Source organism: Fulmarus glacialis, unplaced genomic scaffold (assembly GCF_000690835.1).
Source record: "Fulmarus glacialis isolate BGI_N327 unplaced genomic scaffold, ASM69083v1 scaffold24028, whole genome shotgun sequence".
Taxonomy (NCBI): domain Eukaryota; kingdom Metazoa; phylum Chordata; class Aves; order Procellariiformes; family Procellariidae; genus Fulmarus; species Fulmarus glacialis.
The window spans coordinates 1-13,183 of NW_009228058.1; the positions used below are offsets into that span (position 1 = coordinate 1).

Consider the following 13,183-nt stretch of genomic DNA (forward strand, 5'->3'; position numbering starts at 1 on the left):
AAGTAACTCACTCACTCGTCCTCTGAAGCTTGAGCAAACGTGCTGGTGACTGCACTGGTGGGGAGCTGCCTTGGGTGCAGTTGCCTCATAGCTTATTGCTCTCAGTTACTAAAGAATTGCCTGGACTTCTCGAGGACCTGGAGGAAAAAGCCATCACTTCACAGACCCAATAGTGCCTATAGACTTTCACATTTTTTACCTAGGGGATTCTTTTTTTTATTATTTTTCTCCCGTGTCTCTCAGAACAGCAGTTTCTTGAGTGTCTGGCATTGAAATCCATTGCTTTGTTAACAACTTTGGGAGATATTTTTAAAAACTTTTTTTCCCTCTTTTGTTTTCTTTGCCTTAAAAAAAAAAAAAAAAGAGAAAAAAAAAAGATAGTCCTTTTGGGGGGAGGGGAGATGATCGTGCTGATGTGGAATAAGTGCTCCTGCTGTCTCCTCTTACTAGCCGCGGTCCTGATCGTGGAGAGCTCCCAGCTAGACAGCTCCAGCTCCAAGGTGAACTCCATCAAGTCCACCCTGATGGGGGAGGCTCCAACTCAGGCAACCAACAGATCTGCAGGCATCCACCAGGGACTGACGCTTGCTAGCAGTAAGAAGGGCAAAATGCTAGAGCAGATGGGAAAACCTCCCAAGCACTATCACCGGCAAGGAGAGGTAGGACATCGCTTCATTGCTCGAGTGTCTGTCCGTCTGCGTGCTATATGCAAATAATTGCTAGTCCTCCCCTCGCAGTGTTTTCAAAGCTTTACTGTGTTAAATTAATTAATTTACTTCATTGGGGTTGTCTGGGACAATATCATCTCATAATTGGTGGTAAGAACTGAGCAAGTGGGAGGTTGGAAGGTTTTAAACCTTTCATTTTTCTCTGTAGGATTAATAATTGATGGAAGACAGAGTAATCTAAAAAAATATCATCTTCAGCATTTCTTTGTTTGATTCCTTCAAAAGGCTGCTAGAAGTAATGGGAGAAATTTCTTGTTAACTCTCAGACACTAAATTAATTGAATTTGAATAGGTGAGGAAAATTTGAGCATGAAGTGAAAACTGTGTTTACAGTGGTGAAAAAAACTTGGTTTTAAAAATCACACCTCGCAAGTTGATCTCTGATGTCTTTCTCCATGGTGAGAATAAAAAAGCATGCTGTCCCAGTGGTATAGTTTAAGGCACATTCATTTAATTAATATGACAGAGAATAAATTCTAGGTTTCTTGTCCAGAATATGCTCCAGTGGTTGTGGAAGTTTTGTTTGGTTATGTCCAGTTGAGATAAGCAGGGAGTAACAACCCTGAATATGAGGTTTGAGTGTAAGGAAGAAAGAAAATGTTATAGAAACTTTTGAAAAAAAGACCCTGACTTGCTTATGCAGTCTTCTTTCCTCTCTACCCTGCTTGGAAACTTGAAAGTCTGATAGAAAATTATCTCCGTTCAACTATCTTTGTGGTAAACTATAAAGCAGCATTTTAAGCCATCAGTCCTCTATGTTCCTATTAAGTCTCAACTTGGATGGTACGGATGTTGCACATCGTGGTGTTGAAGGAGATATACTTCTTCAGAAAATACAGATTTTTATACTATTGGGTATTATTAGTACCTCCAAATACAGCTGCTTTTCATAAGCAACAAACAGTGTAGCAGCAAGGGAGCTGCCAACATTCAGCACTAAAAAGGCAAAATACTTAATGCCTGAAGGGTCTGTATCTTGCCTACATTTTCCTTAAAGCGGCAGAGAAGCTGCAGATTCAAGCAATCCACTGAATCTGCTAAAGCGTTTCACATCAGCTTCCTAATAATTGAATGTTATCCTTGGGTTTTGTGTGCAGGCGTAATAACAGTGGTGGTAGTTTTGGTTTTTCCGTGTGAGAAATTTGTTTTTAAACTCCTCCAAGCTTTCTTTCCCTAGCCACTCAATTGTTTTATAATTTACCCAGAATTTGGTCGCCTCTCCTTACCTCTAAGCAAAGTTTGGTAACAGATGCTGTGCTGAAGTTTCATATTACTAAAGTACTGTGCTCTTTCCTAGTGCACATTGTAATAATTACTATGTTAAATCACCTTGAGGAAATACAGGAGCATGATAGGCTTTCTTATATGTTCTCCCTGAGTTTTCTTTTGTTTTCTGCGTATTCACAAGAAGTCAGTATATAGGACCTATTTTCCCACTGAGTGTTATCTCAGTCACATGAGTTTCAGTGTGGGTACTTGTGGGGCTCTGCTGTACAGCCCCAAGCACAATATATAATTTTTGCCTTTTGGGGAAGTCTTGCCATGTTTCCCTATGTACAACATCCTTAGCACTTCAATGTGTATTCAGTGCAATGTTCAGAATGTTTGATTATAATTCAGCCAGTTCCTGGAAAACAAGCTGCACTGCCCACCAGTTGCATTTGCAAGATTTGCCTCTTACTTACCAACCTGGGTTGTTTGCTGGGGACTTCTAGTTGCTGGCATGAACTCACAAGTACACTTCAAGTCAGAGACAACACTGTAAGTATCTGTAATGGTAGAAGAGGTGGCACGCACGTTAAGATGTCCTGTTTGTAGCACAAGCAAAGACCTCTGGAGAATCAGTGACTTTGGTTCCCGGTGAGCAAAGCCTGACCTCCCGTCAAGGGCTGTTGGTGCTGATTTCACCCTCTCTCCCTGGGACTCCGTCTCCGTCTCCTGCACGGTCTCACGCTGATGTAGTCCGTGAAAATGACTCAGAGCTGCTACCAATAATTGTAGATGTTACTTTCGGCCATCTGCCTGAAGGAACACAATTAACACAGAATTGCAGTAGAAAGAAGAAAAGAAAAAAAAAAGAAAAAAAAAAAGTTACTTTTGTGATAATGCTTTATCTTTGCTGATACTTCCAGTTGCAGAGTTGGTAAGCCACTGCGTTTTTTAACAGTGGTGTCACACATCTCAACTAATTAAGACATGATATTTTCATAATTTTTTTTAAAGTACTCTCTTATTAGGTTAGTACTTGATTTGTTTAGATTGTGGGACTTTGTGTTGAAATTTTGCATGTCATTTGCCAAAAGAACAGGCCTATGCTTTTCTTTCTAAAACAATCTGTTGCATTAGTAGAATTTATAATGTGTCAAAAGTAGCAGTATCTTTTATATCTTGGTAACATTAAATGGTGAGTTGAGTGTCTTGTTTACAACTAGGAAATAGTTTTAGTAAGGACCAAAGATACGCAGCTTAAAGGAAAACTAATAGAATTTTGCTGTTGCAGTTGTGACAGCTCTGAGCTGTGCATTCAATTCTCTGCAGATACACATAGTGGAAATCAGAGAACTCTCACCAAAACTGATGAAGCCATCAGCCAGCAACCTATTTACTTATTCAGCTTGGTAGACTAATGCACTTTCAGAACATTTCTTTAATAAGTTAATATAACATTTTCAATTATGTTAATTCTTGGGACTAGGAGCAACTTGGGAGTCTTTAATCACCAATAAATCAACAGATACAATAGTTCATGGCTTATCTGGAGTGTTGATGTATTTCATCTGGTAGTTACAGTGCTTCTGCCCAGAAAGGGAAGATCCTGCACTCCTTTGTCAGGCAAAGTTCCAGTTCAAATTAATGAAAATACGCACATGAGCAAAGCAAGCTGATCTGGCTTGCTGGAGGGACTGGTGGGGCAAATGTGGATTTTAGTAAGACTTACATTTTTATGTCTTTCTGAGGAATATTATTTATTTTCTGTTCTTATTCCCTTTACTGCCTTGGATCAGCAGAGAATAGAAGCACTGACGTGCTATATTGGTGAGATTTCACTGTTCTTCACTGTCACTCCTGTTTTCCCCTTTCTGCAAACTGTTAATGTTTTCTCAATTTCACAGAGAATCAGAAAGTATCTACAGCATTTGCACAAGGGAAAAATATGCTCAGAAATAGGACCGTACAATGCATGTTAGCCTACATTACTTTTGGGGGGATCAGTACTATATACTGTCGGCCATCTATTTCCTTTCAAAACTTGATTTAGAGAAATGGCTTCTAGGAACAGCTAACACCTCAGCATTGTGGCCTCTCTAGGAAATTGTTCTGGACATACCATCTCTCTAAATAAATACAATACTGTGAATAGGGTCATAAATGAAAAAGACCAGATTAGCAACAATGGTGGATTAATTTTTCTGCATGTTAGATACAGCTTCCACTGTGTGAGCACTCTCGCTCATCTATGGGGATGCAACTTCAAAGGGAAAATCCCATGTATCGTAGCTGTGTTTGAAAGGTGTAGCCGTTCCATAGATTCCTGGGTGATAGCTCTGTAGCCTCTTTAATTCACTTCACCATCTTTTTGACTTCTTGCCTCTGGGCAAGAAGAGAGTCCTCTCTCTCCTCTGAGGCTTGTCCCCTCCGTCAGTGCTGGGGTTTGCACTCCTTCGCACTCAACCGCCTTTAATGATCTGGTAGGCTGAGACCTACCAAACTTTATTTCCAGCTGTTTTCCTTCTTTATAGGGCACTATTCTCTTCTGCCCTTTCCAAGTCCTGGCCAAAAGCCATTCTTTCAGCTCTTTTCCCCAGCAAGTCGTGCCTTTGCTGCTGCATAGCTGGTTGGGTTTGTGCTTCCCGTTGGGACTATCCCTCCCACTTCCCCCACGCACACGACGGAAGCAGCAGCAATGAAGGGAAGAACTGGGACGTCCAAGAGAGAGTGCCCCACGGCACAACTGTGGGGCTGAATAAGAGATAATGAGGCCTGGAAAGAGGGAGAGAGGAGTGAGTGAAAAGCTGGGACAAGTTTTAACCCTTCAGAGGAACGATAGACCAATATCAGCTAAGCCTTTGTATTCCAAATGTAATCGGTTTAATTTTAAAAATGTATTTTTTTTTTAAACTCTGCCACAGCTTGAGCTAAGAGGCTTGAGACCACAAAAGCCAAACCAAAAAGGCATTAATCCAAATGGCCATGTTGACACTGATCTCATACCTATCAGCGCATGGACATACATCTGTTTTTTGAACAGGGCGTAGTTACCCACAAGGACTTGCTAGAAAATGCTTGGATGATGCTTTGTAGCAAGTAAAACAGCATGAGATGTAGTAATTGACTGCAGTGCCCTGAGAATGTTACAATAAAATGTACCAAAGACACCAAAAATGTAACCACAATATCTTGAATAGCTAGCAACCAAGACAGTATAAATTATTTCTCCATGGGATTAAAAATAAATTAATTACAATACCTAGAAATTACATCCAGCAACAGCTTCTTTTTTGGTTTTTTGGTTTTTTTGGGGTTTTTTTTGTAAAAAAATAAATACAGAATTGCTAAATCTGCAGAGGTCACCAGAGAATGTATTCTTTGCTCTTGCTGTTTGCTGTTAGGAATCTGGGAGACATACTGGTTTACTGGCAGCAGTCTTGCTAAATAGCCGAGTGGCTTGTCTCTTGATTGCAAAAATGGGATGCAGAGTATTATCTCCTTCCTGGGTCATGCTTGGTGTCCCCTTCAATTTGTTATTATTATTTGACTTCTTAATATAGAGTAAAAGCTCCTATAAAGTGGCTTTACTACAACTATTTCCTGTTATTTTTGCAACAATGCCTAGAAAACTTCCAGGACTCTGATGTGCTATCAAGTGTGCAAATACTTAGGAAGAGTTAGTTTCTGTCTGCAAAATCTGTCAGAGTCAAGGACAACACAAAAGATGATGAAGCATGATTACATTTTGCCCTCAGAAAAATGAGTCTGATTAACTCATTATGTTTGATTAACTGATGCTTTGCAGATGCAAATATAGCACAAGTTTAATTTTGATTTTAATTATCTCAACACCGGATGTATCTTGCAAGCACTTCATATCTCATGGTTTGTCAGTTGAGCCTTTGGTCCTTTTACAGTTGTTCTTACAAATGCCTCACCCTGGAAATGTCGTTTAGGAGGAATTTAACTCTGCAAAGGAGGAGTCCCATGAAGCTCCTGCTTCTGTTTGTTTTTTGAGCATTGCTTTCCTCTTCAGGTTTTGTGTATCTAAGAATTTTTTTAAGTATATCCAAACAAGTTTTATATATATGTTAAAATGTTAATTTGGAGAACACCTTCACAGCAGAGACCTTCCCTTCCTGCCTGGGCTTGCAGAAATCCCTGCCAAGCTCATGCTACGCCCACATGCACACGCTGGTCGTGGCTGGCAAGAGTCAGGGTGCGGTGGACCAGACTTGGAGCCGGCAGCCCCCACTTGGCCCCTCGTTGGCACGCGGCTTGTCACCGTGTCCCGCCGCGGTGCTGGGGAGCTTTGTGTCGGTGTTGGCACTGCAGTCGTTAGACATTTATGATAGATTTGAGGAATTAAAGTTTGTATGACACTACAGAAATGGGGAAGAAGACCAGAAGCCACCTCTCTGCTTTTCCTGCATCGGTAAAACTCCAAGTATATGTAGATTTTTTTTTTTTTTTTTTTAAAGAGAACTGAGGATAATTCTTTGGAAATCCTTGTCTTTCAGTGCTATGTTCTAGGCTGTGTTTCTGGTACCTTTAGGTTGAAACCAGCTTCTATGAGCTTCATATCCATGGATGTAAAAAGCCCATACAAAAGCCAAGAAGATCAGAAGGTTTGTTTTGTTACTTTTTAAAAAATAATTTTGCCTGCGAAAGTCTTTATTTTCATTACAGAATGTGAACATTCATCTCTTCTTTTTTGATCAAGTATAGGATGTGCAACGACCGAATGTGTCCCCAGACTGCCACTTTTCTTCAGTATAATTTTTCCCTTTTTGACTGAAGGGCAGATTTATTTTAATGGAAAATTTCATTAAAACAAAGCAATTTTCAAATTACAACGAAATGTGAAAATAGGTGAATTTGTGATACTTCCAAGCCCATTGCAGAATCCTTTGCTCTAGAATGAGCTACAGAAAGTAGTGTTAGAGAGCGAGCGACAGCGTAAAAGGATACATTTGGTCATACTAAATGACCAAAGCACAGCAGTTTTCAAATAAAATGATGAGTTTTGTTCATCTTAGTTACAGTTTTCTTGGGATCGACCCTAAATCCATCTATGATTTATACATTTGTGTTCATACAAACAGAACTTGAGTTGTGAAAATGAATGGCTATAAACACACATTGGGAATGTGGGGTTCGCTCATTTAGCAGCTATTTTGTTCTTACTAAAGGAAAGACCGGGACAATGCTACAAAAAAAGAAAAAAAGTATAAGAGTTGTTGGTTTTTTCCCCCTCAAAGCACATAAGAACACGGTTCAGCCCCTTGGGACTTTCTTAAAGCTAAGCTTTGATATGATTGAATTTTCATATGCACAGTAATGAATCTTGGAGACATGCATGTTGCACATATGTAGTGCAAATGGCACTGGTTTAGCATTTTTAGCAGCAAGCGAAGGTGGACTGTTCTGCACATGCTCGGGAATGAGGTGTTGCTTCACTCTGCAAGCCCTCTGCCTCATTCTCTGTGCATCATGTAAGTGTGAACCAGACTGTGCACGCTTTTAAAAGCATATTTATCGGTCCAGTGAATGAGAGGACAGGATTCAGTTCTACGTGTTTTGGCAGCTTGCGTTGGGTGAAGCAGTGACTTGCTGTCAGTGTGATCTCTCCCCTGCAAGTCTGAAATGCCTGAAGTGGAGATCTCTTAAAAGGAATTGCAAACAGAATATGTTTATGTTGCAGCAGGAAACTTTTATTCTTGGGACTTCATTCTTAACAAGGATGGCATCAGGGAAAGTAATGCATCTGATGGGGGAAAAGCTCCTTTATTTTTCCGTTTGCACAGAGCAGAGTAGTTTCTAGAATTGTTTGTTTTGGTATGTGTTCCTACAGAAAATGGTGCACTTCTTGACAGCCTGCAAAGATCCTAAAGCTGGACATTTTGCTGTAAAACAAGGTCTTTGGAACTGGGGGAGAGAACTGTATGTAAAACCACTAACAGAAATGCAAAATGCTAAGCCTAACTAATCTAGTTGGCTTTAATTTAGTTCAATTCATTTTCAGAGGTATCAGAAAGATTTAGGCTGTGTCAAAAAAAAAAAAAAGGTACTGTCAGATGTGCTACCATCTTGTATTTGACCTTTTTGCTTTCATATGACTTCCCTTTTAGGTTGTTTTTTTTTTTTAACAGCAAAACTCTAGTGTTTCATGAAGTACAGCCTCAGTACTCTGGATGGCCAGTGTCAAGTATTCATGTCAACTCAAAAGAAGCTATAGAAATCTAGATCGTGTGTTTAAATAGCTTAGGTTGTTTTCTGAAGTCACTGCTGAAAATAGATTTTGGGCTTCCCAATGCTGCAAGTTCTAAGGAAGACTCCACCTGCCACCTGCTCTTACGGCTAGATTTACTGGTGTGCCTGAGTGCTTTCCCTGATTTTCTTATCGTGGTTGTGTTCATGTGGAGTATAACACAGAGGTGCTTTGGCTTATACAGTCTTTTTTTAATAGAGTTTTTATATAGTTTTTATAGAGCATGGGTTTAAAAGGAGAAAAACCTCTGTCCAATATGGCATAGAGCTGCAAGCAAGAGACGGTGTTAGGGAGCCTTGGGCTCGGCAGACAGTTTGTCTTCACAGTGTGTCTTCAGTAGCAGCTGAGTGAAAAATGGCCAAATGAAGCTTCTGTTGGCCTGACCTGGCAGGGCTAGTACAGAATGCAGAACTTGCCGTATTTCTTTGTTTCTTCTCTTTTGCTTGAAAATGAGAGAGCAGAGCCTGCTTCCCATCCAGTTCATTGTGAATTTCCTGGGAGACTCAGGATCCTGTTTTCTATCTTAAAAAAGAAAAGTTTGTGTTTCTGTATATCTTGTGGGGCATTAGGTTGTCCAGGACACAGAGACTGAGCTGTGAGTCTCCTACTTCTCCTCTTTGGTAGGAGGGTGGATACTTACTTTCTTTTTCAAGCATCATCTCCCCCGTCATTCTTCAGGCAGGAGGGAAGGAGAGAGGGGATGTCAAATGGCCATTTCCTCTTTTAGAGGTAGACAGGACAACGGCATAAAAAAGAGTTACAAATTGTGATTCAATAGTTAACATACAGCTTTCACATAGAGGGAGACCTTATGGTGAGTACCACGAAGGAATAATAATAATGAAGCAGAAGGGAAGAAAAAGCCAGCCGCTATCCTGTGTTTGCATCAGGGAACAGGGTGACCATTTGGCAGGCAGAGAAGGTGGCATGGCTGGTGTGTTTCTGATGATAAATTCACGAGCGTTTACGGAGATAAACAGCCTGGCATCATTAGTCTTCTCTTTGTGGGGGAATTATCTCATTAACTCCCTCGGATGATGGGAGCCACAAAGCGGCGAAGACTCTTTCATGGATTTAGCATAGCATGACAGTTTTACCAGACTTGTCATTCTTAAATTTCAGTTTGTCATCCACTCAGGTCGTAATAATGATACCATCTGACTCGCATAACCAACCACATGCCATAAGGTGTGAGCTGAACACCATAGGGTTGCCCAGCGAGACTGGAAGTTGTTCTTCCAGACCCTCTCAGTTCCTGTTACTCCCAACAAAGCTAAATTCGCAATGTATATTATTCATAACCAAGTATTCAACCAACTCCTGTGGTGGGGAGAGAGAGGGGGTGTGGGTCAGAACTGAAGAATGGAAATCCTGGGAGCTGTGGAATGACCAGGAAACCCGGAGGTTGCCATCCTCTCTCCACACCTTCTCCAGAGTGGAGCCAAGTGTTGATGCTGCCTCATGTGTCATCTTAGGGGTAATGAGGAAAACTGCCTATCAAAAGTTAGGCTTAAAAGTCTATTTTATGTTTTGGTGGAGGAGCTAAACTGCTTAGCTGCATAAAATGTTTTTGTAATTGTTTGAATAAATACAGGGTTTTTAAAATGCTCTTCAGGAATGCTTGTAAACTTCTGTGCTTGGTTTTGTCCCCGTTGCTATCTTCCAGACATCCCACTCCTCGCCAAGGAAATGGCTTTTTAACAAGAAGAATCCTCTGGAAATTGCTTTCTGAGGGGGTCCTTGCCACAGCAGCTGCAACAAATTGCAACTGAACTTCAGTCCCAATTGTTTTTTATTGCTAAAAGGATAAGTGACCAAGTGAATACTTGTATTATAGCTTTGCGACAATTTATTAAGTATCAAATTGTAGTGTGTGGTGTTGTCTAACCAGAAGATTAAGGTTTTCTCTGTGGAGGGAAATTTCTCTCTGACTTTGTAGCAGTGTTTAAGCTGAAAGAGGCTGGGAAAGTCTTGCTGATCCCAAACTGTCCTGTGGTTAGGCGGACTTAGGGTTTTCCTTCCAGAGACCTCGGTGCTGGGGCCGGGGCCCGGCCAGTGATGTCAGCGCAAGCAGAGTATAACCAGCACGAGGCAGCCGAAAAGAGAAGTCACGGCACTGCAGTCTAATGCGTGCTGATCCGCTCCACGCTGTGTAAACAAGTCTCCGGGGGGCATTTTCTGAGCAAGTTGTTTTTGAGTAACAGCATAGCTTTAGCATAGCTCAGATTACGCTAATTGGGAAGCATTTTTGGCACAGTCTTCCAAATAAGCAACACGGAGTCCAGGGAGGTCAAGGAAGGATGGAGCAAAACCTTGGGATGGCACAGGCCACTTCCTTCTGTCTTTGAGCAGGGTTTGCCAGCTGGAAGGGAGTCACAGGTCTGCTTGCCTTCCCCTCAGCCTCTCTGCTCCAACTTTGGGGCTAGTAGGAGGATAAGGAAGACTGTCCCTTCACTTCTCTAAAGAAGTAACTAGAATGGGAAAGAAGATGCATCTTTAATTACATGGGAAATAGGAGGTTCTAAGTTTTGGTATTGCACAAATATATAAAATGTGTTAGGTAGTGCAAAATTTTCTAAGGATTTCAGATGTAGGAACTCAGGCTTTCTTAGCTTACGTGTTTGTCTATATGCATATGAAAATCTTGGTTTAATTATTATCTAAACAGTGGTAGACAGATAAACTATAAATTAAAAGGCATTATTATTATTATTGTTATTATTATTATTATTATTGAAAATGCAAGACCTTTTTTTGTCTTTGGATTTCACTGGAAGTGTAGAAGAAACAACTGGCTGGACCACTGAAGGGGGACAATTATTGGGTGGTTGGAAGAATGAGTTTAAAAGTCAAAGTTTCATGTTTGGTTTTTCCCCGGCTTGCTTTCCTGATTTACCAAACTGGGAAGCACATATCTGGCCCTGTGCTTGACAGGGATTTTGGATGGATTCATTAAAAACATTTGTAAAATGTTTAAAGACCTTCATGCATGGAAATACCTGATAGGCAGAAGATGTTCATTTAAAATGCAAGTGGGCATTTCTGTTATTGGTGCACTTCAATGAACTTAGGTTATGGAAGGTTTAAGTATCAGAGAGCAAAACTAGAGACACCCCTCAGTCCCTGGGAAAGCAGATTTCTAATGAGCCTTCCTCAGGCATGCTGGCCTTACTGTCACTGCTGTAGGTTTGGGATTTGGGTTTGGTTTTGTTCATCACAGTCGCAAGTATGGTGCCTTTTCTTAAACACTGTCCTCTTAAGTTATCAGTGGAGAATAGATAAGAGAGCCTTTATTACAGGCACACATGTGCATCGCAGGTGTGAAGAGAACTCTTAAACTGTTTATGAGCGCACAAAGCCCCACGAACAAAGAGGGCAGAAAAGAATGTTGTCATTTTAAGGAAAAATATGTTTTAAGGCCCTGTTAAAAATAAAGCCAAAAAGGAATAGCAAATGGGCTGCAGATTGTCTGTGTAACAGGGATTAGCACTGTGAAAATCTTCCATTTTTCTGAACAGGCATGTACCACAGGCAGGCCCAGCTAGCCGAGATACCATTCGACACTGGAGGGGCTATCCACTTTCGGGCTCTTGTCTCAGTGAGTTACCCACAAAATCTCCCTCCGATAGGAACAAAGAGACGAAGAGTAGGATAACAGTGTTGACTCTGCAGTCTTAACTCTGCTTTAAAGGTTCTAGATGACCAGAAGCCAGTGTATATGTTGTACGAACAGGTATGATAGCAGTGTATGAGTTCGAGATCTGGGGTGCAGTTGTCACTTTTGAATTTGGTGGGACTGAAGCCTATTTTACAGCTAAAGGGTCAGAATGGAAGGGTCAAGGATGGGGAAAATGAGGGAAAACCTGTTATCTTCTGTAACAGCTGCGTGATGATATCTTCACTTGCTCAGCAACAGCTTTCAGGTCTGCCGAGGGGAACGTCCGTAATGGTGGCGACAGTTCAGTACCCAAAGAAGTGATGTAACTCACTCCACTCCAGCACTGTTTCCCAGCAGATGCACAAAAAAAATGTGGCCACAGACGCAAGCTCATGCTGCCCAGAAATGCCACACTTCGGCTCCTTACTCCGCAAAACGTGCTGTCTCATTGCCCATCTTATCCAAGAGGTGCAACACGCTCCTGCGCAGAAAGCCATCTCAAAGGTTAGGGCCTGTTTATAGATATGACGAATTTGAAGGGTATTTATGTACCTAACTCCCTGCATGTTTTCAGTGGGAATTAGGTTCCGTGCACCTTTAGGGAGCCAGGGTCGTGGCCTTTTCCACGCAGGAGAGAAACTCAGCTCAAAGGAAATCATCCGGCTGAGACTCCCTCGCTGCAAAGCATGCTCACCGAGAAGGAGCTCGCTTGTCTTTCATCACCTATGTAAGACAGTCAGAATCTGGTCATCAGAATAATTTTTTTATAATTATTATTACAGAAAAAGATAAATCAGAATTATTTATGTTGTCCCCTCAACAATGAAATAATGATATGAAAGATCCGTGACGGATCTGTATCTAATGTACCAGACACAGTTCCTCTGGCCCTTCTGTACAGGTTTTGGTCTTCATCCAGAGTAACCCTTTTCTTAAAGCAGTGTAATTTTTTTTCAGTGTAAAACTGGACAAAGATGCAGAGATGTTGCAAGCAGAGCTGTAGCGTTTCTCTTTAATGAGCCTCTTCCTGACCCACCCTATGTAAAGCAGTTGACACATCATGTGTTGTGCAGCTGGGACGGAGACCCTGGCACATGTATCTGACACATGAATGTATTGACTTCGGCCTTTTGGAAGCACCGGACCCATGCTGTTCTCCAGAGATGTGTCTAAGTCATTTCCCAGATACCGTAGATATAGAGGCGGTAGGAGCAAAAGCTGAAGTGGAATTCGCTAATTCAGATTTAGCTGATTCTGTGAAAACAGATTGCACAACAGAGACTGACACTCAGTTTCTGGATTTGATTTCCTCTCTTT

At 41.3% G+C, this 13,183-nt stretch overlaps 1 protein-coding gene across 1 annotated transcript in view; it reads left to right on the forward strand.

The window, feature by feature from the left end:
• The first annotated feature begins 48 nt into the window (after positions 1 to 48).
• The window catches only part of DKK2 (dickkopf WNT signaling pathway inhibitor 2), a 42,251-nt gene continuing 29,116 nt past the window's right edge, over positions 49 to 13,183 (forward strand). The window contains exon 1 of the mRNA XM_009583371.1: positions 49 to 659. Coding sequence (XP_009581666.1) covers positions 402 to 659 — 258 coding nt within the window. The 5' untranslated portion in view covers positions 49 to 401. The remainder of the gene's footprint in view (positions 660 to 13,183) is intronic.